General features: G+C 40.1%; 3 protein-coding genes across 3 annotated transcripts in view; 2 read left to right on the forward strand and 1 right to left on the reverse strand.

Moving 5' to 3' along the window:
• Positions 1–4395: 4395 nt before the first annotated feature.
• LOC122398995 (protein lethal(2)denticleless) lies at positions 4396–7614 on the forward strand. Its single transcript, XM_043399325.1, has 8 exons — positions 4396–4530; positions 4728–4972; positions 5176–5356; positions 5450–5678; positions 5756–5961; positions 6036–6238; positions 6330–6540; positions 6918–7614. Exons 1-8 carry the CDS (start codon positions 4488–4490, stop codon positions 7598–7600), a joined length of 2001 nt encoding a protein of 666 aa, XP_043255260.1. The 5' UTR covers positions 4396–4487; the 3' UTR covers positions 7601–7614.
• A 479-nt stretch (positions 7615–8093) lies between these two features.
• On the reverse strand, positions 8094–9965 carry LOC122396896 (acylglycerol kinase, mitochondrial). Its single transcript, XM_043395645.1, has 8 exons — positions 9869–9965; positions 9618–9732; positions 9152–9542; positions 8961–9076; positions 8711–8883; positions 8487–8639; positions 8288–8406; positions 8094–8210 (listed from the first exon to the last, which is right to left on the reverse strand). Exons 1-8 carry the CDS (start codon positions 9897–9899, stop codon positions 8094–8096), a joined length of 1215 nt encoding a protein of 404 aa, XP_043251580.1. The 5' UTR covers positions 9900–9965.
• A 4597-nt stretch (positions 9966–14562) lies between these two features.
• Positions 14563–27631, forward strand: part of LOC122396908 (zinc finger SWIM domain-containing protein 8 homolog) — a gene marked incomplete at its 5' end in the record, with an annotated part of 67801 nt that continues 54732 nt past the window's right edge. Inside the window, one exon of the mRNA XM_043395673.1 lies at positions 14563–14908. Within this exon, the coding sequence (XP_043251608.1) occupies positions 14563–14908 (346 nt within the window). The remainder of the gene's footprint in view (positions 14909–27631) is intronic.

Raw genomic sequence — 27631 nt, forward strand, 5'->3', positions numbered from 1 at the left:
TGATCTACATAGTATTCCAATGACTGCTTTGTCCAAGGTGTAAAATCCGCTCAAACATTGTAAAGTTGCTTCTATACAATACTGTCGATTACTATACCTTTTTCTTGTTATTCGTCGTAACTTTAAATAACGAAAGAAGTTTCTAAATGTACCACGTTTTACATAATCATTGCCTAGTAATATTGCAGCTAATGGCAGTGTAGATTGACTTAAACCTCTATAAGAATTTAATAAGTGTTCAACTTTATAAATTTTACAACATTTTGTGTAACTATTTCCAGTTGAACTTTTCACCGTGTAATTGTCCAATGTATCAAATGGTATGTACAATGTCCCAAACACATACAAATCTGAATCATAACTCAATACAGGACAATTCAATACCCTTGCTACAGTAGCTATAGCATTATCAGCTTCGAATAAGCATTGCACATGACGAACATTCTTCTTTCTCGTAACATCGTTGAAAACTTCCTAAATATGTAAAGGACAAAAATTTTATTTTCTGTTGACAGATCGGAGAATAAGATGATGCTGTACGAACCTTTTCTCTAGTTCTAGATATAACTGTTTGCAGTTTCTTATCCTCGCAACCACCATCGATCAAAACTAATGGTACAGCATTGCACTTTAACAAATCGTCAAAAAAATCCGATACTCGTTGAGCGTATTTATCGTAATCACCCCCAAAAACACAATTGCACTTGTACGAATTATATATTTGACAGCTAAATAACTAAATACATATCACGTAGCTCGAAATATTCCAAATAACCCTGAACAATTGTTTATGAAAGTTGTTAAACCTGGAATACCTATTTTGAAACCTATTTATTAATTTACACTTTTCTTAATGTTTAATATCACAAACTAAGTTCGTTATGCGTATATCAATATTAGTTATTATGCATTTATACATAGGTTGCATGTAACAGGTACTCAAATTTTGTGTCATTCGTTATTTTATTTGAATCAAAAGTTTGTAAAATATTATACTTTGACTACTTGGATAAATCAAAGAAATACAAGAGCTGTACATAATGTTTTTGCATTGATCTTTACGATATTACAAACCGGTATAATAAAAAATAAAATTAGATAGTATACTGATTTTGCATAATTAAGTGCATTGACGGGCGACAATACTAACGACGAATTTCCTTCCTATATGTATAGGCAAATATACCATGTTCAGTTTTATTGCATAAGTTATTCCATAACAGAGATGTAAAGTGTCTCTGAGTTGTTAAATATAAAAGTTGTTACAAAACAGAGATGTAAAGTGTCTCTGAATTGTTAAATATAAAAGTTGTTACAAAACAGAGATGTAAAGTGTCTCTGAGTTGTTAAATATAAAAGTTGTTACAAAACAGAGATGTAAAGTGTCTCTGAGTTGTTAAATATAAAAGTTGTTACAAAACAGTGATGTAAAGTGTCTCTGAATTGTTAAATATAAAAGTTGTTACAAAACAGTGATGTAAAGTGTCTCTGAATTGTTAAATATAAAAGTTGTTACAAAACAGAGATGTAAAGTGTCTCTGAGTTTGTTAAATATAAAAGTTGTTCAGTTCATTGCATAAGTTGTTCCCACAAATGAGATTTTCTTGGTCTTTAAAAAGACCGGTTTTGTCCCTTGGCCGCTGCTCGTGAAACATCTTCTTGGCCGCCATCTTCTCAGTCCGTCTTGTTTGGTGGTTGGGAGATAACTCCCCCGCGCGAGCCACAGGGGTCTCTTATAAACTTAGGTGAAGCAAGTGTCGCCCTACCGGAGTGTCGCCCCCAGCGGACTGGCTGCTGATTGGCTCGTTGATACTTTGGCTTGACTGCATAAAAGTGGGCACAACTGGGCAAATTTTTTCAGTACTCCTGGAACCGCCGGGGGTACTGTCACGCGTTTTTTTTTTCTGTTTCAGATATCTTCTGCGATGGTGACCAGGAAGGAAAGGATCACCGTTTGGTATACACGTAACTAATATTAATATAACTAATCCATGTATTGTGTTTTTCTTCCTTTTTATGTATATGTATAGGTATATAGGTATTGTTGTACATATTTGGGTTGTTCCTTCCACTAATTTATTCAATTATTTTCCTTTCAGGTTTTATCTATACATCGTTGGGTTGATATTTTTCCAATTTTTCTGTTATTCGTCTTACGCTTCGATGGGTTGTTCTCTTTTCCAAATTAATCTATTATTGCACATCGTTGGTTTGTTTTTTTTCTATTAATTCGTTTCTTTATCTTACTGCGTTGGGTTGGTCAATTCCTATTATGTTTTGGTTTTGATTTCGATTTGTTATTTAGGTTATATTTGTGTACATGTATTATTAATATGTACCTATTAATTTTTACGTTAGTTTTTATGCAGGTCAATTTCTAGATCGCCAACAGATGACGTCGGATTCATCGTTAAACGTAAGCGATTAATTTTAAGGCGCGGCGCGAATGTAAAAATTAACGTCGAATTTTTCTTTTTCCTTGTTTTCCTTGTTTTTCCGATGTTTCCTATATTCCATTAATTCACATTAATTCTCAATTCCACCTACGACGTTAATTTTCAATTTACATTGTATATTATTTTAGTTACTGCGTAGATTGCCAAGTAATGAATGAATTAATAGCTTCTTTTCCAGTCTCGTTTCTCCGGTCACCGCTGCTTTAATGTAGAAAGCAAGTGATCGGCCGTTTAGATGGTTCGAAGGGTCGGTTGCCGTCCTCTGGTGAGACAATTCTAGGGAAAGAGTCATCGGCCGTAGAGGGGACCTGTTCCTGTCTGCGGTAGCCCCGACTCAGGATCTCTCTCCTATGTCAGACGTCCCGGGTTGGGTCCTACGGGCTCCCAGCAGGATGCGTGGGAGAAATGGAGAACCCGTGTCTGGTGCGTCGATTCTCCTCCCCTTCAATTGGACTCGCTGAGAGGCAACGAGCTGCCCCTTTTGACCCGCTATTCGGTACGTGTCGCACCTCATATTCCTACTGCACTGTGCAGTATTGTGTCGCGTTTCGTCGTGTCGCGTCTCCCATAATTTAGCTTCCTCCTTTGTTTTAGAACAGTAATTACTTGGCATCTTTTTTTTTGCGTAATCTAGTGTGTAAAAAGGAAGGTCGATCGAACTTTGTTCCATCGATCTCACTTTGGGTCTCCACTCGCAGCAACCTCCTCGTGGTGAGACCTGGTAATCGGTGTTACCTTTGAAGAACAATTTCTTCATTATGGGTAACACCGAGCTAATGGCTGCGAATTTAAAACAATATAAATTTGATTTTTAATCGAAATCAAAATTAAATGTTGTCTAATACTTTTTTCTAGGTATTCATCAGCTCAACTTCTAGAAAAAATTTCAATGAGATAAGTTTTACTTTATTTATTTTCAAAAATCGTATTAATAATATACATATGTGTGCTCATACATGGGAATAAAAAAAAATTTCTTTTTTTTCAATAATTAAAATATGATCAGGAGGTCTTAAAACGTGTATTTCCGTAAAATAAATTTTACAAAATTTTTTTTTCATTATGGGTACTTTGCTTATGTGCGCCTACATAGGTCGGAAAGTAAAAATGCCTGGGCAGTCGAGAATCCAAATCGTATGCCGTTGACTGGAGGTCGGATTTCAGTTGTGTGGGAGAAAGAGGAAGTGGGAGAATCGAGAAAGAGGGCATGCGTCAGTTTGCCTTTGTCGTCTTTCCGAAACTCCACGAGCTCACGTACGCGTATCTAGCATGTGTGAGTGTGCACCCGACGGTGCTTTTCTGGCATCACTGAACTTGACTGATGTGGAGCAGTGACGCCAGATTGAGCCCCGGTGCACTACTCACATTATGCCAGGTCACACGTACGTGAGTTCGTAGAGTTTCGGAACGTCGAAATTCTCAACTGCCCAGGCATTTTTACTTTCCGACCTATGTCTTTTTAGTTGTTTGACCGTTTATGATTGCCATCTGTTAGCAGCGCTAAGAACCAAAAGATATTGTGTTTCATTTTACGTTTGCTAGATTCCTAGTATAGCATCTGATTCCAAGAAAACGAACGTGGGGAATTATTTTTTATTTATGGTTGGATAGTTAGACCATGTATATTTATGGTTGGATATGACAACTGTTCGTCTTTTCCTACAGTTCAGTCATGTTTTCCATACATTTCTAATTATGTATTATCACAGTCACAGCCGACTTCGGTACTAGCCATGCTGAATGTATAACAGTAAAACCGTGAGAGTCCGATTTTGCATTGGATGGAAAGAGATGTATAAATGCTGCGTACTCTTTCTATCAAGTGTAAAATCATACTCTCATGGTTTTACTATTTCTCGTTGAGTACGGCTCGTATCGTACGAAAGTTTACTGTGCCTGTGGTATTATTGTTACATGGAAATTAACCCAGTTGAATGCGGGAAAACTGACAGATTTTCCCGCGTACGATCTTGCCTATATGAACAATTTACACAACTATATAACAAAAGATTAGTTTAATGCAGTATCAGAATGAGTTTAATACGCTCCATTGTAGAACGTGAAAAAGGATATGGTAATTAATTTTTAAAGGTTTTATATTGCGAAGAATTTAAGCAAGTTATAGATATTAAGTAACAGGTTATATACCATTAAATATAGTGTTGTGCTTATTGTAATATTCAAGACAATATTTGTGCACTTAATGTAAAGCATTGATTTTGTAAGACATAAAATAAATTTTACAAAACTAATTTACGTTTCTACTTTCAGCATCTATACGAGATTATGATATTGCCCTATACCGTTTGAAATCTTATCAGGAAGATGTCTATCGTGGTATAACACCAAACACACATGCACTTGATTTTAATCCAGAACCACCAGTCTTTGCTTGTCGATTTTGTACTACAGAAGGTTATGAGCAAATAATTGCTTTAGCAAATGAAGATGGTAAAATTGCGCTTCAAAATACAAGTATTAAAAAAACATCCAACCAACCATTAGAAGGAACTCAGGTATTATTACTCAGTGATATTCAAGCACCGGAAGTATAAAATATTAACAAGGCAAACATAAAGTATTTTGTAGTATATTATCTGGTAGTTGAACTAAATTTAATGAATTATCCTTCTTTGAATTCCTGTAGAAAAGACTAGTATAAATCAATTTGTTGATTGCATGTAAACTATAATCGTTTAAACAAAGCATTATGTTTCAGGCACACTGCAACGCAATATTTGATGTTGCTTGGATGCCTGGTGAATTAAAATTAGTTACAGCATCTGGTGATCACACTGCTAGATTATGGGATGTATCTGGTTCTGAAATAAAACAAATTGATTATTTTCATGCTCATACAAGAAGTATTAAAACTGTTGTATTTCGTTATCATGACAAAGGTAGACTTAATATTTAATGTATTTGATGATAATATTTGATAAGGTCTCAAATGTATTGCAAAAAATTAAAATTTAATTTAAAAATTATTTTAGCTGTGTTTGCAACTGGAGCTAGAGACGGTTCAATTATGGTATGGGATATCAGAGCCAACCATTACGAACATCGTAAACCGGATAATTGTATTTCAAATGCACATAATGTTGGAACCATAGGTAATGTGCGACAACGTAGAGTACTTAGTCGTGCATCCAGAGCACAAAGTATTACTGGTTTGGCATTTCAAGACGATGTTACTTTATTGTCGTGCGCAGCCGGCGATGGGTAAGTTTATTTATTTTGATAAATATTCATTATACATATGGATAAAATAATACAAATAAATATTATTAATATTATAGTTTAATAAAAGTGTGGGATTTGCGTAAAAATTATACCGTATACAAAAAGGATCCTGTAGCTAAATATACTATGAATTATACTGGACATAGTACAAGAAATGGATTTTCATCGTTATTAATATGCCCAGCTGGAATTACATTATATGCAAGCTGTATGGATAATATTATATACGCATATAATATATCATCTTATAATCCTATGCCCAGTAAATATAATAATAATGTTCTTGGTATTAAATAATAAAATAATATTTGCATGCTCACTGTTTTTACATATTAGTTGCAGAATTTTATGGGCATCAAAATTGTTCATATTATGTTAAGACTTGTTTAAGTCCTGATGGACTTTATTTGGCTAGTGGTTCCAGTGATGAACTGGCATATATTTGGCGTACAAATATGCCAGGACCACCGATAGTCCAACTTTCTGGACATTCAGAAGAAGTTACTTGCATCGCGTGGTGCAGTGTCGGCGAAACTAAAGTATTGATAAAAATCTAACATTATTTTTTTCGCACATTGATCAATTTTGTGTTTACATTTAAGATATTTAGTGTCTTTTAAAATTTTGCAGATAGTAACGTGTTCTGATGATTCGTGCCATAGAATTTGGAGAGTTGGTCGCGAACATAAAATAGAGAATGAGGAAGTTCAGATACGTGGTCACGCAGAAGTTGTTGTTAACAAAAACCCTTTAGAAAATTTGAAATTAGAAACTACACCAACCGTTACACGACGTTGGGTCGTATCTCAGGAACGTACTCCAGGATCTGATACTACACCGAGTATGTGGCCATAAAATTATACAAATATTGTAGGATATAGCTAACTGTGAGAGTAATGGACGTGACGAACTTCTTAACAAGAACTTTATTATACACCAAAAATAATCGCCTCGCGCTACACAAACTTGCTCTGCACCCTTCAATCGCTTCAATCAATCTGCCTTTTGCCTAACTCCTCATACACACACACACATACACGACTTGAGACAAAAACTGCACGCATTCTGCATTCGTCCTTCGCGACCTGTCGATCGATCGATTTGTTTCCCAGGTTCGCACAGCTGACTCCGCTCCGGTCACTCGTCTCACACATTCACACCCCACAATATTATGTTTTATGACATATATTAGTATAAACGTTATCTTCTTTTGTGTAGATGCTGCATTAGAACATGGCTCATTGGATGTTTATAACCACTCTGAAGATAAACAAAGTCAATGTAATTCTAGTAATTCGGTGAAAAGAAGTTATTGTCATATGATGATGGGATCATGGTCCGATGGGAAATTTAAATCTATTTTGTCACCTATACAAGAAAATCATGAATTTATTGCGAAACGGGCTCATTTAGAAAATCGTGGCGCACGAAGATTATTTAGCCCAAGTAGTGATAATAATTCATTGTTGAATAAAGGTTATGAATCAGATGAACCAAGCATAAGTTCAAGCAGTACAGAAAATAAAAATAGTGTGATTCTCTTTTCTCCTACATTAAACCTACCGAATTTTGTAATTGATGGCACAGCTCCACATCTACTTCAATTATCTCCGGAAAAATACAAAGAAAATGTTGATTGGTTAACAAGAATACGAAGAGAGAAGTATGACCAAAAAGGAAGCAAATCAGTCTCAGAAAAACTGTGTAGCCCTGTTTCGCATGTAACGCCCGCTAGAAGAAATAGTAGATCACGATCAACAGAACCACAGAAGGTATCTAAAACTCCCAAAAGTTCAGCTCCCTCTTTATTAGACTTTTTTAAATTTACCGGAAAAGATTGTGAAACAAGTGCGTGTTGTGATGATGTTAATGTAATGTCTTCTACAAAATCTTGTATTTAGTGAAGAAGATTGCTTCTACCTAACCTATACTTTGTGTTAATTTCATACGCATATTGTTAGATATATATATTTTATAAAATAGCACGAAATTACATTCAAAGCGTGGATCAATGAACACGAGGAATATTTCAGCATGTTTTTTATTATCTATTCTATGGTACCTTATAAAAAATTTGAATGTAATGCATGTAAAACAAATTTCATAATGTAAAATAAGTGGTATTCGATATAAATATGAGTATTTATTACTTATTTAGTACTTATGAGAGATTATATACTCAATTTAATGACAATAGTATATGAAGTACCTTTTATATGCAATAATAAATTATTTTTATAAAAATATATAATGAAAATAGAAAAGTTTATGATTTTTTTTTTTTTCAATATATAATATTTTGTTTATTAAAAAGGATGAAAGAAGCAAATTGTGGAAATAAGGAAATTCACAGAAATAATTTTTAAATTTTATTTATATCATATATAGTTTCTATTAATTGATGTTTGATCGAGGACAAAATACTTTTACTGCGCGCGAAAGCAATTTAATCTTAACTGTTTTCAGTTCGTATTCTTCGTTATCAATATACAATGTGTTTTCATTAGTGATCTATAAATAGATTAATATATAAAAAAGGTAATAAAATGACATTAACTTTGATTATTTTTAAGTAATTAAACACATACCTCTTGTGGAATTAATTCAATATCCTTTGCTTCTATTATCTGTTCGTACAGTTGTTCATTATTATTTTCTTGTTTCCAACCTTCAACCACGAACGAAAAATAATTTTCACACTTCGGACCTACATTACATAAACGATAATTTATGATCATGATTACAAACGTAATATTATCCAATTCTGTACAGTGTTCCTTTAATTACCCTTTTTCACTTTTAAAGATGATAATGGCGATGATGACAAAGCTTGTGATTTGTCTATATTGGATGTTTCTATATGCAGTTCGCTCGTTGATACAGGTAATTCGTGACGAACACCACAGTTTTCATTTATTATTCTGCTGTAATCGACGTTGTCTAGAAAGTACATTAATATTGTGTAACATAACATTTAAAACATTTTATCATATTTTAATATCTGAACGTACCTGTTATAGTATTTCTTCTTGAAACAAAGGCATGCCACCACCTTTTATTTGATGATACAAAATCTTTTTGATAACAATGGGAACAACCATCACAAGGATTTGTATAATTCATTAATACGTCGTAATTCCAGCTCAAGGTCTCCTTATATCCATTAAATACATACGTCGCGTATCTGTGAAAAATATATTGTAAACAACAACAACAAAAAATTAACAAAACTATTCGAGAATACAAAGAGATTATACACACTTTTTTAAAGGTCCCCAGTACCAATATTTCTTAGCAAGAGCATGTGCATTTTTCCATGCACCCCATTCAATCGTTCCCATAGCATAAATTGGTCTTACCGGCTCTTCAGAATTTTCCTTCATTCATGAAACAAAAAATATATAGTTTAAATAGAATACAAAGGATATTTATTGTATATAATCCAAACATACTTCGATAGGTGCAATCTCAATCATATCCATCATTTTAGATTTTTCATCTATAATTGCCATTGTAGCTTCTATACATTGCCTTACATTGGTCAAATTATCATATTCATGATATAAGGATTTTGCAACTCTGTTTGTTAATCCCAATGGTAGAATACCAATAGGACACTGTTTAACTGAATTAATATTGGAATTATATTTTCTTACTAATCCTGTTAAAACATCGGACAAAGTACCATCTCCTCCTGCCACTATGATAGCATCAGTAGGTGTATCTAAATTCATTACAATTTTTCGAGCCTCATTATCAGATTCAGTCTCTATTACATTCACTGCTATTCCAGCTAATTGTAATAGCGGCTCACAATAATTTGTATACAATTTCTTAGCTTTTCTGTATATAATAATAATAAATCATTACTGACATAACTAATATGAATATGTATTCATAAATAAACTATATACAAACCCTTTTTTAGCACTTGGATTTAAAATAATAGTCACATGGCGATTTTTTCTATTTGTTGGGCATGGCATATCACCATACTGCGATACGTTTTCACAATGTTCTCTCATTAACTGCTCTGTGCTAAAAATAATATTATTTTTAATATTATATCAATAGTAAAATAAATTATACAAGTAATCCGTATTTACGATCAAATGTTTTTATTGACAACAATGAAATTAAAGTATTGATTGTTTAAGATTATGTCTTACTCGTATGCATCTTTACTGTATGAAATTCCATATGATAATGCTGCAGCTCCTACGAGGGATTTCTTCCAATTATTTCTTATAGTCTTAATAAATTGAAATACTTTTGCCATTTTTTATAGTCTTTAATTTTAATAGAATAACCTATTCAAACACACAATTGTCATAATGCACATCAATTGATCTATTAACAATGCTGAATTCGTATCCAATTTGTGTTAGCGTTTCAATTCGAATATCGTGGCGAACGTATTTCTTTTCTTTTAAATAGAAACATTTTTCTTCTTAGAAATAGGTTAATAGATATTTATTCCGTCTCGAGACGTTCAAAGAAACACGCGTATTTTTTAAAAGTGTGATTAATTATAATTAATACTAAAGAAGATTAATTTAAAGTGATATGTGCGATTAAATAAAAGTGAACGTGAACAATATTCAAGATTTTCCAGTCTAAAAATTTGTGATTTATTTTATGGGGATCATTATAAGTATGTAGCATGTACTCATATTTAATGTGTTTTCAGTAGTACGAGATTCATGCATCTAATTGTAACCCAATATTATTCTGGGAAAATCATACATTAAACATCGCTTGTTGGACTATAAATATAAAATAGACATAGATATTTATTGTATTGTAAACACACAAAAAGGCGCAAAAATTCTTCTATATAGAAGAAATTGTGATTGGTAACAATTGTAACTAGCGTTTACAACAAATCAAATAAGTTTTCGTTAGTTACTATTGTGACGATAGCTCCCTTGGTCGTCGACAGAGGGGCTCACTTAACCTTCACCTCTCTCACTAGTTCTTGACCTGCTTCCGATTTCTATGGAGATGACTGGAATTTCTATTTGTGAATTACCAGTAATTTGATCACGTTTGTTCTTAATCACAGTGATTTGTAATTAGTTTTGATCAGTGAGAAAGCATAATAACTGTTCTTTGCGCGCGTCGTCAGAATCATTAGTTAAATTGTAAATACACTCTTAACATGTAGTGTATATTCTATACATGAAGATTATTTTTCTCCATGATTTTATAAACAGGATGATTTATTTACATCGACCCAATTAAATATCGTTGATGTTTCGTTAAAGTAATTTGAAACTTGCATGGGCAAACCGCGCGGATCCATGCCCAGCATAATGGCGACATCTGATGGAGACAATGAATATTACAAAAGCGATTCTTATAAAGTGAGTTGTGCGTTTATATGTGAAGTTCGAGAATATAAATACAAAAATTGTTTAACTCGAAGGGAGATGTTGTACAGTATAAGCGACTAGTTTATAAAGTGGGATGTTAAGTATATGTCAAAGACTATTCAAGGTTTCTTCCATATTAAATTTATATTTTTTTTAAAAGCAATCGGGAAGAACACGATAAGACAGATATAGAGCATAACGTTCGAAAGGTTATAAATGCCCTTTGTTATTGTATCGGAGATACAAAGTATAGTATATAGACATTAGCTTTCCGTTTTGTGCAACTGAAATACGTTGATAAGCATACATGTATCCAAATGTTCAGAAGTCGGATCATAATTGCAAAATTGAAGAGGATCAAGAAAGCAAACGATATTACTTAATTTTAATTGACATCGTTTAATCATTGACGAGTATTTTAAAAAAGCATACTTTTTTCAGCGAAATTGTCTATAATTCCATTAAAAGCCGCGAAAGTATCTGGCAGAAATCACGAAGTTGAACGAAAATGACCGAAGCAAAAACGAACCGAGCGATGGTAGGGGGTGATCGGGACGGCGTCCCGGTCGCCACCTGGCGGTCAGTCGGCAGTCGTAGCAGCGAGGCGCAGGAGGAAGTTCGCTCGCCATATTTATTGTTGTCGTCGATGGGGTAGGCTAGCTGGAGTTTCGAGCTTGTGCAGTGGTAGTGCGTAATTCCTACGTAAACTAGCATAAGTTCTCACATGCCCGTGCCGGGCTAAACCTTCGCGGAAGGTATCACGGACACAGTGTAAAATGTCTCTTACATAAAATTGGTGGGGCACTGGTGGCTCAGCTGTCCTACTCTGTTGTCGAGTGCGCCGTTCTATGTGTGCATGTGTGTATACATATAATATATGTTTGTGTACTCCCCATTCTGTTCTGGTTCCGTACTGTTCGTTCGGTGGTGCTGGAGTGTAGTAGTAGTGTAGTAGTAGGTGAAGGAAGAAGGGGTGTGAAGTGCACCAGTGACAGAACGGTAAACTCGTTAGAGAGGGTGAGGTAAGCAGGAAAACGGTAGAATATACGTGAACAAAAGGTGTGAAAGGTGGAACAGTGAGACATACTGTGCGATAGATGTAAGAAAATAGAGGGGTTGCCTCCCCTTTTCATGGGGTCGGAGGGTCGTCGCACGTTCTTGACATGAGTCTGTCGACCCGCCAAAGTCCTTGTCTCTTCATCCCCCGTCTCTGATACGCGTCCCTGTTTCAAATTTTTCTTCTTCTCTCATGGCTCGAACCTAACCTAACCTGATCGGCACGCTGTCCGTTTGACATTCGCCGTTATAATCTTCTCTGGCAACGTCGTCATTAGTTTTTGTGTCGTACATTCGTATTCGTCGCGGTCGCGTGCTCGATGCTTTTCTTTTTGGAGTTCGCTCTCGTGATTTGCGCGAAATATAAAAGAGGTTCTCCTTTCGCGGCAGAAAAATCAATACGCTTCTTCAAACATTATAGCGACGTGAAATCAGCTGTTTCTGTTTTACTTCGCTTAGCGAGAAGTTTAACTTTTTCTCGGATATGCGCGATGGTTTTTGATACTCTCGTGTACCGCGTACGGGGTTTGTCGATTTTAATTTCTCGCATTAAAGAAGTTACGATCGCAGTATTATTGCACTTTCGCTCTTACGTGTGAAAATAAATTGTTGCAGGAAAAACGTTACGTCGCGCTCTACCGTTATTTTGTGCCACAGTTTTACTTGCTATTTGTATGCTCGATACATTACCAACGGTGTCGTTCGATTTGCGAAACAGAAATTTGTTCCGGGTGAACTGTTTATTTACATTCACTTTAGTCGTTAACGCGTTAAGAAGCATGCATTTTTCGTTGATATTAGTTGATGTAAGCCCGGTTTAAATTTATCCTGTACAAGTGAGCATGATCGAATAACAAAATACGAAAGTGAAGGGTGACCTTGTAGCTTCGCGATGCAAGCACGGGAGTAACAATGATAATAAATAGTGTCCGAAAATGTAGCCATTATTCAAGTTCGATCAACGATGTAATTTTTCTTTATATTTTTCAGATATCGTTTTATTGCTTTTCTTTTGGCAAACTGTTCTTTTTATCTTTTTATTCAACAAAATGTTGAATATTTCTGACGGCAGATTGAAATAAAAGGAAAGGATTTTCTTCGAATATAAAAGAGACCCGTTTGCAATTGTGGTTGTTATTGTAATGTTGCGTGCACCGATTCGAGGTGCAATTAAAAGTGGCGGGTGTCGTAGCTGTCTCTGGTGGGCAGCGGTATAATAGAGGGGAAATATCGGGCGCCGTGTTGGCGGTGGTAAAACGGTGGTTAGAGGCGTACATTCGGATTTACCAATTACCCCACCATGGACCCAAATCAGAGTTCAATCGACAAATTTCATATCTATTAAAAGTGCCCCAAATATAACCGGGTAGCCGTTCTCCAGAATAGGGGTTACCCAAACTTTCCACCGTGTTACTATTTTGCCTTCGTTTAACTCATTTGCATCATACGAACAAATGAAAAATATGCTCTCGTCACAAATTTTGTAACACATTTTTAGTATATCTACAGCGTACGAGCGCACGAGCTCTGAACCTTTTTTCAATTAAACCGATTAAAACATTTTGGTCATTTCTTTTATTAATTCCTCCGATATACCGATCAAGTGTTGTCATCCAAGCTAATGTAATTTAAACTTCTTTTCTAGCTATCGCAGATGAAAACATTAGTCCCCTTAAAAGTAACTTGGACGTTGAAAAGACGAGAGGATTAGAAACGAGTAATCGAGCAGTAAGATTCAACGGCCACTATTCTTTGCGAAGAGCGTGGCGATCGCGTAATACAGTAACGGAGCCGACTGTTGTGTCTACGGGAACAATTCCGAACGCCACGGATACGCACGTTCAATCGAATTACAGTTACTTGAACCGCGTACCATTTTTCGGAGAGAAACAGTTTCGTATCGTTTAACGTTGGGTGCAATTTCTTGCATTGTCCCGACTATCAGCTACGAGTTATACGCCAAAGATACAAACAACAGTGTTTCGGAAAGATTGAGAAAGGGTTCAGAGCAGATTGTCGAAAGTAACGGGTGCGGTGCGATTGTTTTTATCTAAGTTAAGGTTAAAAGTGAGCAGACGTATCGTTCTGAAACGCGGGACAGGCCTTATTCAGGGAACGCTCTCTGTATCCTTACGAACTTGATCAAGCTTTCGGGGGGCAGTTTTGAATGCACGGGCGAGTCCCGCGCGGCGGTTCGCGAGGTCTGGTCATTTTGTTGTGTGCGTATCATTGAATAATCTCGAGAATGTTGTCCCAACAGGCGGCGATTCGTGTGGAACAAGGGTGAAGGGTTCGCACGTTGAACGGTGGCTCGACTCGTGGGAGACGGCGGCGGGTGTCGTCGGTTCGTGATCGCGGAGGGGCCGTCGACGGAGTACACGGTGGTCGTCGAGGGCGCAGTGGCCCCGTAGTGTCGCGCGTGCTGATTCGTACGACAATTAAAACTGGCGGGCAATCTGGCTCGGTCTCACGTGGTGGTGGGTGGTAGCGGCGGCGGCAGGCGCGGCGGCGGCGGCGGCGGCGGCGGCGATGGCGGCGGGACCAGAGGCACAGGGCCGGCTGCTGTGTCCTCCGGACCCGGGGCCGGGGAACACGCCACCGGTCAACCACAGATACTCGAGTGGGAGGAGACCGATCGTTACTCCTTCGACGACTCCGACCGCTTCGAAGAGGATTCCTTGTGCAGCTGGAGCAGCGAGCCCGAGTCGCTGTGCAACAACTGGAGGGGATGGCGACGACCCCCTGCCGGTTTCGGCACCGCCAAGAAAACATTGGAAGGTGAGTCTTTGCAACCAATTGTCTTCGGGGATCTGTTACCCCCCTTCGTAATTTATTCCTTTGTCGAGACGGTACGTGCTCGTCACGTGACCTAATTTCGTTCCCTTCGTTTACCCGGTAATTAAATAGTACGCCGAGGGGTTGATAAATACCATTTAAAAATTGTCGAATAAAAAACGAACAATAATCCGGGGTGCTCTTAGCGTAATCGAAGGCCATCGGAACGAATGGCGGGGTAAGTGATATTTATTACGTAGGGAAATGACGGTGGTACACGAAATTAGATCCACGATGGCGAACGCTCGTTTTGCATAAATCCATTCCGTACGTTCAATTTCCATTAACCGCTTTGATATGCCGGCTTAATCGTCGGCTCGGCGACATGTTGACTGATCTGATGCAGGGGGTCCATTATCTTCGGCAGCTAAGAGGTATGCATTGTTACTGGGTCCGCGTGATAGGCGTGTAGCGATGCGTTGTAATTCTCGTGTCTCTTTAAGTGTCGCTTAAGGTACCAGCAAGGCGTATGACGCATACAAATTCCATGGCCCGTTGGCACGAACGGGCAAGGTTAATGATTTCCCATCTTCCTGATGCATCGTCACGTTCTTGCCAGTTGATTCGTTCTTAGGACTCCTCCGTCTTCGACGACCGTGAGTTCAGAAATTCCGTGAATCGCTTTCGGGTTCTTAGACTCGTTAATTTTCCTTCTTCCTCGAAACGTCGCGCGTCATACGATTTCGCGTTTTTCATTCATACGTTCTTTGAAACGTTTTCGTAACAGTTACGTTGGAAACATCTTAGTCAAGATAATAATTGGAGGGGTTGATAGGGGAGCACAACCTTGTTTTCGATACGTATGAATCATTTGATCGATCTATACCATTGTATCACCAGATAATATTCAGTTAGAAAAATGATAATTTGTCGACGGTGTTCGTCCAGGCGATGCTAATGGCCTCGTCAGCAAGGCTTATCCAACAAACCTTGCCTTAGACGCAGTTAGGTTTCTGATGGTGCATTATTCATTTGAATAATAAACCATCAGCGTTCTATATAGTACAAACTCGGTGATCCGACATATATGTATGGAATCGGAGCACTGTCGGATTACTGAAAATAATTAGCATTAAACGTGCTACGCAATTGTAGAAATAACACTATCTTATTTGTACGACACTACTGCATAAAGAGATACATAAATTAGTGAATAAATCGTCAGGCATAATTGATAATACTCGTCGCTTATATGTTTCGATAATTCGTGGAAAACATATATTGCATTAAATACATTACTTTCTTCGGTTCTAATATCTCTACGATAGTTAAAGGGTCAATTCCTTGTCCTCTTCAAGGCGTCCAAATTGGAGTAAAATCGAAATAGATGCGTTAAAATGGACGATTCAAATTTCTCTTTGTTACTGTAATTTAGTTGGCACGTGGCCAATGCAAGAACGCACGCAACGCAAATTGCACTCTTACCGTTGTTCGCGAGTTTATATTACACCTTACGATAATAATTTGCTGTACGGTTGCACTTTAGGCGTCGGACCGTGAAGCCTCGGGCCAATTTATTTACCGCAACAGCGATCTATAAAAGATGCAAAAACTCGATTCGTCCAGGGTTCACGCGATCTTTAAATTATTTTCAATGTGAACGAATAACTAAAAGGTTGATACAAAGAAACCCGATGCATTACGAAGCAGTTTATAATACCAGCTATTTTCTCTCGTACTATTTAGTTTATTAGTAATCGTAGCTAATGAAGCGTTATTAATCAACGATATTATCGAAGCGATGAAATCGTTCGATCGTCATTCGGTTTTTCCTACGTCAAACCGTTTTATCGTGCCTTCGTCTATCCATAATTAATTGCTTGCGCGCTATAATGCATTCGACATGTGTTTATTCGGTATTTGCTAGAAAATAGAGGTCGCGAAAATTAAAGTTCCTCAATATTTAGACTCCTTAGACGTTCCTTGGCATACAAAAACAACTAGATTCCAGAGTATATATTGTCTAACTTTCAACCAAATTTTGGTATTCGTAATATAGTATAAGAGAAAAAGTGGAATTGTTTCTAGAGAAGTGTACCAGTCGCGTTTGTATACGTTCTGAGAATTGAACGGCTTGGCCAGGGAACAACATCTTTTTATCTTGACAATTTTGTAAAGAGCCTCGAACTATGGCTGTTCCCCGATCCAACTTGGAAGTCGCTGCAAAACAGACTTTCCAATCGGGACGAACGATTTGGAGCGATACGAGAGCGTGGCCGTCTCGAGTCATTCCCTACTTATACATACACGCGAAACAGTGAACTTTATGCACACGTTCGTGCACATCTTTCTCTGTGCGACCAGCCACGAACAGGGTAAGAGAGATTTCGCTCCATCCTCGCTTCTTTTCCCGCGTGTGCTCCGTTCCTTTTTCGCCACGGTCCTTGCTCCATGGCGAAGCGATCAAGGCCGAGAAAAAGACTAAACGGAGAATGGAAGGGACGAGGAAAACGAATCGTGCTCGCTCTCGTTTACGCGCGTAAACGGTCGCTCCGACCGGAGATTTCGAGCGCCTACGACGCCGCGGGATTTTATTACGACGAACAATAATTTTTTGTTTACGGGGATCGATCACTCGAACGAACGGAACGCCGGCGATTCCATTCAATTTCCATCCGAGAAGGTTCCGCGTAAACATTTTCCTCTTTATCGGTACCTCGTACGAAGTTATTTTCACCGTTTTATTCGAAAGAATTTTGTCAGGCGGATAGAGATTCCCGTGGTATGCAGTTACGCGTGATCCTTAAAGTGTTGATACACTCGAACGGATATTTCGGGACGATGGCGGTTGTAACGGTCGTACCATAAAACCATGCGGGTATTTTTAGAACCGGTCCATTTATGACGCCGGAGAAATAATACTCCGTGCACGTTGCGCTTTAATTTACCGTTAATAAGTGGCAGGGAGCGCGGGAGCGTCGTTTTTAAACGTTTTCTTCGATCCACGGGGCGCATCCCATAAAGCAACGTTTCCGAAACCTTTTTCGTTCGACGACACAGCGTGGTTACTTTCTTTTTCAAACGAGAAACGTACGCTTTGTACCAAAATACAGTCTATTTTTTTTGAAACTGCGTAGAATCGACGCAGAGATTACAGCCACGCGGAGAAAGTACATGTATGCATACGTCATTTTACTTTCTCGACACACGCGTGTCACGGGGTATGCATTTAGAAAGTACGTTTGTTCCCGGAGACGCAATTCTTGCGTTCCACGATCCATCTTCGGCGATTTGACTCGCGGCGGCTATTAATTCTGTCTACGGTTTCAAGTTTATCGTTCATCTGCTATCGCGCTGTCACGCGACCATAATTTGCCGCTTTCTGTCGCCACGAGCGATCGTCATCCGGCGACGTTTTCTTACAACCATGAATCAGGATTGTCGATTCTATAAATCTAACTGTTTCGATTCCATGCGCGCAATCACTGTCGTTTTTCGTCCGTTGGTCAGCTGTTCCTTCAACACCCGGTACATTAGAGTATTTGATAAAACAAAGACGACCTTAGCCTTTCGTTATTAGGTGACTAACACTTCAGACGAATTTAAACGTTGAAATAGAACGTGATGAGTAACACGCTTGGATAATTAGCTGATTCACGGGCTAGCGGGTCATGCTATAGCTTTCCCTCATCGATCCTACGGACAAAACCTTTCAATTTTATAGAAGAATCTTACTTCAAGTTGGTAGTAACGTTGCTTGCTGTAGATGTTTGAAAACTAACTTACGGGGTAGATTAAAAGGAAGTAGAAGTTGGATCGAGCCCGAACGATCCGTCACGGCGGTACAGACGCCTCTCGAATTTCATTAACTGCACCGGTGACGAGTGATGCAACGACATCGTCGCGTCACCCGGTACTCGCCAAGTGAGCAACCCCGATGCACGTCTATGACACGCCTATACCTATTTGGAAGCGTGACAGCACGGTATAGTGTACGGTCACGCGCGCCACGCCATCCGGATTTCAATTAGACTAATGCACCAGCACCGTTGTGAAAGGAATATTTGTTCCCTCCTCTGTTGCGCGGCTCGCAGAACGCATAAAGCACGAGATCTCGGGCCAAACACGTGCGATGTAGCGCCGAGACGCTTTTTACTCGCAGCCACCGAGCGTCGCGGTTTACGTGGCGCGATAACAGTTTCGATTTTTAGCGGGTTCCCTTCTCAATTTCAATTTTCTTCCAAAATCGTTTTCTTTAACGCCTTATCTATTGTTAACCGATTGATCAACCACGAGGTATACGAATGGATATGGACAAATTTTCGACTACAATAAAAAATATCCAATCGTTCTAGAAAAATTATTTTCGATTGCAGGGGTCGATTACAATCATTTTTGGTGAATAGACATACCCCCGAAATCCTACGCAGTTTCGAGAAAAAAATTCCTCACCGAAAGTATCATGTGAGGCCAGAAATGACAGCTCGAAATTTCATGCGTGTCTTTAAAACGTCATGACTTCGGAACGGATTGGACGATTTTGAAGTTTAAAAATGCAATCAACGCGTATTTTAGTCAAGAATATGTAGACATTCCAAAAAATTCCGAAAAGTTATTCCTTCAGCCCCTAAAATGACAAAAACCTGATAAAAATGATCCAAACTTCAAACGACCATAATTCCTACAATAGTGAATATATTTCAATGAAACTTTTTTCTGAACTAGAGCTCATGGGTACCTACAAAAAAGTATTAGACAACTTTTCTGTAGGGTGTCAAACAAAATGATTAAAAATGAAAAACGGATTTTTAAGAAAAATCGACAGGGGGTAGGTGCCTAAATTTTTCGGCGAAATTGAAAACTTTCAAATCGTTCTGAAAAAATTATTTTCGGTTCCGGGGGTCAATTTCAATCATTTTTGGTCATTACATATACCCTCGAAATCCTACCCACTTTCGAGAAAAAAAATTCGAGGTGTGAAATTTTTCGACAAAATTAAAAATTTTCAAATCGTTCTAAAAAAATTATTTTTAGTTGCAGGGGTCGATTACAATCATTTTTGGTCAATAGACATATCCCCGAAATCCTACGCAGTTTCGAGAAAAAAAATTCAGTAAGTGGACAAATTTTCGACTACAATAAAAAATATTCAATCGTTCTAGAAAAATTATCTTCGGTTGCAGGGGTCGATTACAATAATTTTTGGTGAATAGACATACCCCCGAAATCTTACGCGTTTTCGAGAAAAAAATTCATTATCGAAAATATAATTTTAGGCCAGAATATTAGCCAGAGTATCTTTAAAACGTCGTAACTTCTGAATGGATCGGAGGATTTCAATGTTTCGAAATGCAAACAACGCGTATTTTAGTGAAGAATATTTAGAAATTCGAAGAATGTTGGAAAAGTTGTGCCTTGATCCTGCAAAGTGGGAAAAACTTGCATAGAAATGAGCGGACTAAAATCTAAAGTCGTTTCTTTCGCGACGGGGTGGTATAAATAACAACATTGCGAATTAAATGTGCATTCTAACGGAATCGCTGCGCGTTGTGCTTGGCATGCATTAGACATGGCGGTGTTTTCCAGAAGTTGCACATCTCGGCTCCAAGTGGACGAAACATGTTTATGCGGGAAGCAAGGCGGAAAGGCACGTTGGCCATTACGCAGGCTATTCTTAGAACAAGTCTGGAGAGAGTCTTAATGGATAAAGAAAAATAGAGAACCGTTTTCCGTCTCTAATACGCGACGTTTCGTGGCGGACAGTCAGGTACTCTGGGTGTTGATTCAGTGTGAGATTAGAAATTAGAAGAAAACGAAAACGTTGTTTACACGGACCGTTCCGTTTTCCAAAAGCAAAGAATACGTCTACGTTATATTTCTGGATAGTAGTTGAACGAAGAAATGAACAAATAAGGAACTCCTGGAGGCCCTTCTACGTGGGGGTCCGAAGCTGAAGCTTCATTAGCTTCGTGGTAGATGTGCCTCTGGGTATGGGAGACCTTCGGACTCTAATCTCGGAGCAAGGGAATTTTCTTTTGGGTCATTCTTACCGCTGGAGTCTAACACAACTTTGGGAAATGAATAAAATTGCTGTTCAAGTAGGTACTTGAAATTGAAACCAAGTCAAGTACAGGGTTTTCCAATAATAGCGATGGAACAAATCTAGATATTGAAGACTTTCAAGAGTTCATTGTCTATTAAATGCCTTCGTGCTCGCGTCAGGATGATGAAATTACCGTGGAGAGGTATCTACAGGTTCTTAACATCACGTACCCCTCGAAATCTTATTCGTTCGAGACGTTGAAAGCGAAAGGGTATCCACCGGCTCTTTCCTTGGTAATTACAGTACGGAAGATTATTTTCTACCGGTGGAACGAGGCAATTATCGGTAGCACACGTGTGCGCCGTAAGTCACTACCCGTCGCGAGTGCGTAGAACGAAACCGGATACGAATTCACGCAGCCCCCGATACGAAATGTCTCTTTGTAATTTTCTACGGTGTCGGGTTTAAACGAGTCCACGTCGATGCGAAAACCGACGATCGTGACCGACCATTCTGCGTTTTGGCCACGCGCACGAAGCACAAAAGCCTCTTATTTTTATTTCAACCCTTTCGAAACGATAAAAATAACGTTGACCGGCCATCTGATCTCAACCATCCATCGCTGGTTTCCTTTAGGAAACCCGGGTATTTCGCGTCCACGCGCAAAACGAACCACCCCGACATGCACGATATCGAAAAGGTTAAAAACTGGTCGGATTCATTCGGCTTTATCCCTCCCTCGAAACGTCGGGAAAACAATGGCAGGAGTGTTGCAGGATGTATTGCCGAGAGTAGAAAAAGAAACGACCGGCGGGCGAGGTTGGACGCGAGGCTAGAACGGAAAGGGATGGAGGGCGAGCGAAATGGGCCGTTGCTCGAGGGTGACAAAGGGTGGTCGTGAGAGATGAAGAGCGGGGGAATGTACGACGGGAAGGCAGGTTTTGCCGGTCGATGTTGCTGGTTGTTGTGACTCGCGTTTACGTGGATCGTCACGCGTGTGCGTGTTCGCGCGATGAGAACGTATCTCGAATGAAAAGCGGTGGTTCTGTGTCGCGAGAACGGTACTTTTTGCCTCCTTAATGGATGTTTGCTGGTCTAAAACGATAAGGAACTGGAAAATTCTTGACACCGAACCGTTCGTTTTTCCTCTCGTCGACGAAACCCACAGGGTAGACATATGTATATTAATCCAACACGATTGAACAAAGAACCAAATATTGCGCTCCGTCCATGGTAAAGTACTGTGCGTCCGCGAGAGGTTGGTTAGCGAAAGGAATGCGGATCCGTTTTGTTTAGAATTTGCCAAGATCGTCGCTATCGGTCGAAAGGACGATGCGTAACGTATTCGTGACCAAGCTCATCGTATCGAAAGAGTCGACGAATGGCTTCTTCCTTGGAATTCCACCGTGAAAATTACTCTTTCGTAATTCAGGATGGGAGTCTTTGCACGTTCAATTTTCTTCCTGTATAATTCATTAACCGGACATTCTCCCGAGGTTGCATCCTCGTAACCGTGAAAGTACACGATCAGAACCCACGGGTTACAAGCTGATGGAAGCTCGGAGCAATTTCACGCGAAAACGGCGTCCGTGGGATTTATACGAAATATTCTCGCACACGTACGGAGGAAGGAGAAGAGCATCGCGGTACACGCACGGACGCGCGTCTCTGCATGCAAATACCTGACCGTGCACGACCACTTCCGCGCACGGGAACGCACGCGTACACGTCGCGCGCAGAATCGCGTAACACGGGTAAAATATAAATTCTGACGGCGATATGATCGCGGCGCGGGCATATCGACGCGAAATTTCCACCGGGCTAATAAAACCTTTACGTGATCTACAGCCGTGCTCGTATTTCACCGGGTTTAATTACGCTCCCTCGAATAATTTCATCGCGAGGAAATGCCCGTTCTACGCCGTGGAAAAATTCGCATCCGAATGGCGCGCGGCCGCGCGAAATTAAGGGAGACAGTCGGCCATTTTCGGCCCCGAAAATAGACGGTTCTTTAGAATTTTTCTTTTTCACGGCGGTAGAGTAATTGGATCGGAATGAGAATTAGTAGACGCGCGTAACGAAGTTTTACGATACACGTGTCCAGTTTGTATGGGGAAAATGTGAATATTTTCCGTAGAAAAATTGTTTGGATCGGGGGATGGCGTTAATTTTTTTTTTTAATGGTCGTAGAGACAGAGACCTCGTTACATAACAAAATATTCAGAATGTGGTAAAGTTTTGTAGGTGCAATTTTTCCAGCTGCAAGAGTCCCTGCGCGCGCATCGTGTGCCGATGGCATCTCGCATACGTTTCCGTATAAAATCGAAATATAAATGACCTGGAGAATTTAATCCGGGTCAGCGTTCGGAGGGGGAAGTTGCGTCGGGGTTTTTGTCGACTGAAAATATTTCTGTCGAGTTAAACGAACGAACGGTTCGAAATATACGCGCGCGTTCACCCTTTTCGCGTTTCGTATTATGGTTTTTCGGTTCTCCCGCGGCGAATAATACTCGACTCGCTCGATAGACATCTTCGAATTATCGAATATCTTTACAATTAATTTCTGAAGTCGCGATTTCTGAAGCACGCCGGGACGAAAATTCCTATCGTTCGCCGTGAAAATCGGTTTTCTCCCTTTTCGGAGTTCCCGCAGGGTTGTAGCTGGCACTGGTATCGGTGCATATAAATCACGCGTGTACGTAGAACGTTTGAAGTTCCTGGCCCGACAGTGATTGATGCGGATTCGTGGGAACGTGTGTGTAAGCATTAACGTGCGTCGAGTCATCGAGCAACCCGGTTAATGAGATTCCACAGAGAAACGAGTCCACCGGTGTATCTCGCCATGTTGCACGCATTAACGATCCTTCTGTTCTTAAGAGGCTCATTTGTTCCAGGGTAGGCCGTTAGTTTAATTTCGCGCTGCGTCGTTGTAGCCTTTCGACTTCTCGATTAAAACACATAGACGCGCCTCCTTTCTGCGTTTCATCTTCCATTCCTTCCGTTCCTTTTGTTGTCCTCGTCGTAGCGAATATTCCTCCCTTCGATCGTCGACGGGTAAACTTCCGTCAACGGTGAATCGAATATTTTAGCGGCGAGTGGGATCGTTTTTCGAACGAAGATTAATGCCTCGTGGATACGCGGACAGAAAATATTCGGCATCGCGAATTCGTGCCCGAACTATTTCAATCACACGAACAATTTCGAATAGAGTTTATGACATGGCCGTGCCTCGGCCAAGTTCTGGGTCGGATGTGCTCTTCCAACCCCGTCTGGAACTCGTAGGGTTAAAGATCAGGCCTCAGTCAGCACGCTCGAGAAGTTATATCTGGAATTCAGCTTGGATTACCGTCAGAAATTCCGTACCGCTTTCAATGCCGATCCTTGTTAGCTTGCGCGAATAAAACTCTGTCGGGTCAGGCTTCCAACCAATTTGTCCCAATTACGTTCCCCTTCGTTCGGTTTCCATTTTTACTCTCTATTATACGAAACGTTCGAATCTCCGTGATATTTAAACGCGTTTCACCTAATTGAAAACCATAGAAACTAGCGCCGTAGATCACGGAAGTTTGGCAATTCAGTCTGCGACCGATGGTTAACGAAAGTGCAAGAAAGTAGCTCCAATATGCTTCCGGTGTACGGTACACGTTGCCTGACTTATCACACATAAATTACGACCAAACTTTTTTATGCCGTAGAGTTGATCCGAATTTGAACGATTCCCCGTACTTTCACGCGACTAACTTCCGTTCGCTCGCGAGACCCAAGAAGTTTACTTCGACTTCATCGCTCTTCGAGACAGTCTGGCTGCCAACGTGAAATACGTACTTAAATATCTTCTCCGCGACGCGTTCGCTCGTATTAAATTAACATCCTTCCACCGAGACTGGCTAATAAACCGAATTTCTGTTATTGATGCTACTAGTGAATTTCTTGGATCGGTGTCTCGATGGCCAGAAGAAATATTAAATTCTGTTTCAAAGTTGGGAAAACTTCGAAAGCGCTACGAAACTTCGAGGGAAGTTCGTGGTGATAATTATGTGCGCTCTCGAAAGTGTTCGACTTAATTTTATTAGTATTTACACGACTTGCATAGCATATTTTAATTAAATTCTTATTCCCAAGTCGTTTCCACAATAATCCGGCTTCTCTTGATGTTCGCTGTCCTTCTGGTTGCTCGATGGCCCCCAGATAATCCGTTCTAGGCGCGCGGGCATTGAATTTGGAGAATCGAAAAACCGGATCACCGATCACCAACGTTGCTCGAGCCCCAAGTCCTGCTCGTTAACGAGGATCCTCCGCGGGAGATTCGCACGGGCACGGTTTATCGTCGATCGTAATCGCTCACGTTCGAAATATCGGGCCATAAATTCAATTAACCTGACGAGCGTCACGGTCGAACTGTGCTCTTGTGCGCACCTATGCAAGCAACCGAACTTCGTTATGGTGCATCGATGCATACGTGTCCTTGGGCAATGGCCTTTGAACCATCGCTCAACCATGCTGAAAACTCCGCGTTTGGGTCGCAGGAGGAACTGTTACAGAATCTGCGACCCCACGGTTCCTCGTTAGACGTAATTTCACAATTTCGTCGACGATGCAATTACCTCTGCCAATAAATGGGCACGGCAATTCATTTTATATTTTAGTAATTATTCAGCTTTTCGTCTTCGCTGATATCGACGATTTTTAGCTAGCCCCGCGACACTCGATGGAAACGTTTCGGAGACGCATGCAGAAAAGGGATAAGAAGGGGGATGTTTGGCCGGTCGCCAAACGAGTAACTTATGATACTAGCCGCAATAAAATTATCTCCACGCTCGCTCCTACCTATATCGAAGATTTATACTCTTTTTACGGACTCGCGCGAACCCAAATATTCTTTATCGGGGAAGATTCCGTTCGAGATTTACGCGAGTTTCGATAGCTTCTATTTTCTCGATCCGTAACAAACCCTTATTCCGTTACGTAAAGCTAGCGTGAAAAAAACTGAAACGTAATATGGCTGTACGTCGCGAGAAATTATATTTCCGAGCGCACTATAATATCAGTGGTGCTTTGCATTTGAAATGGCGTTCAGTATTCTTTTGTAACGCGCGCCTTATGCTGCCTTCACACCGTCTATCGCGAATAAATGCTGCCCGTGTCGTAGGTGGCGCCGTTTATCTCCTTTATCTTTCCATTAAAACGTCAATGTTAACCAGCCGTTCTTTTCCCGCGGATCCGCGGGACACCTCGAAGCCGGTATAAAATCGTTCTCCCTGGCAGCCACCGGACATACACGTGCCTATTACCTGGGACAAAACTAGTATAGAACAATGGAGCGTCTCCCCTACGTAATTACCGAGCAGCTTGGCTGTTCGAGAAGGGCGAGAGCCCTCTTCTCTCGCTCGTTCCGTTCACCTAGTCTTCTGGCTCGGTTCGCGATTATCGTGTACGTGTGCATGCACTCACGTACGTACACGGTCTCGTGTGGATATCGACGCGCACGTGTGCGTCTCGTACCTATCTGGCCCTCTGCCGCAATTACCGGCAGGCAACAGATGCGTGTACTCTCGTTCCTGTTGCACGTTTCTAACTCGGTAAAGCGTTTCCCCTCCCGGAACGTTCACGCACGTGACACCACACGAGTCTGCACAGGCGGGCCAGTCGTTCGATCTGGCCGCCCAAAAATTCTTTTCATTATTTCCTCGGTTCACAATGTGTCCATCTACTCGTCCACGACACTCTAAGCCAGCGATTCTCAATCTCTGTCCTTCGATTTCCTCCTCTTCCTTCGATTAACCTTTTCTCTACCTTTAACGAGACGAGTCTTGTCAATCGAGAATATCGAGAATCTCGGAAATTCAAAGAATTTAAATGAACGATGATAGTGTATTAAAGAATCGAGACCTTGCACACCCCTGCCTTTAACCTTTTCGGTACTATAGACAAAAGTAGCGCTTCCAAAGGGTCTAGTGTCAGATTTTTCCCTCTCCCACACGCAAAGATGCTTTGTTCAAATTTTAGCGTGAAAAGAAAATTCGATAGTTTGCGAGTCGCTGCTTTAAGGCTTTAGGGACGATTGTTTCAGTCCCCCCCCCAGGGTAAATTGGACACTTTCCGATCCTGTCGGTCGGGGTTGTTTACCACGAATAGTCCCAAAATTTGTTGTGTAGAGTAATGGACAAAAATTCACCATTATCATCGTTACAAAGGAGGAGGGGTGGGACAATCGACCGATGAATTACGTTTTAAGGCACGCTTTTACGGCGAGTTCTCCAGAAACCTATTACGAAACAACGGACTTCTATGCTTTGGAACGACGTTGTAATTTCCCGGGGAGCCGTAGAGGCTGGCCTAACAATGGAGAACCCGTAAATTTATGACATAAAAACGATCATAAACTCCGTGCGCCCGTAACGAATTAATCAATCTTAACGGGCTTTATGGTTATTTAAAGTTTAATTTCCTGTAAATTATGCTTTTGCTTTGTGTCGTAACTTCCTCGGTTGTCCGCGAATATCGATCATCTCGTAATCCTAGGTCAGTAATTGCGTGCGTAACCATTTTCCTCGATGGCTGCGTATCGATGCACCGACGCGCGGGAAATTCAAACAAATTATTCCATATTTTACTACGAACGTAAACGTGGACTTTTTACGACAGGTGAAAAGATTCTAATTCGTTGGGCAGCGTAATTGGCA

The sequence above is a fragment of the Colletes gigas genome, unplaced genomic scaffold (assembly GCF_013123115.1).
Source record: "Colletes gigas isolate AHSC1104 unplaced genomic scaffold, ASM1312311v1 Colletes_gigas_Sc00001, whole genome shotgun sequence".
Taxonomy (NCBI): Eukaryota; Metazoa; Arthropoda; class Insecta; order Hymenoptera; family Colletidae; genus Colletes; species Colletes gigas.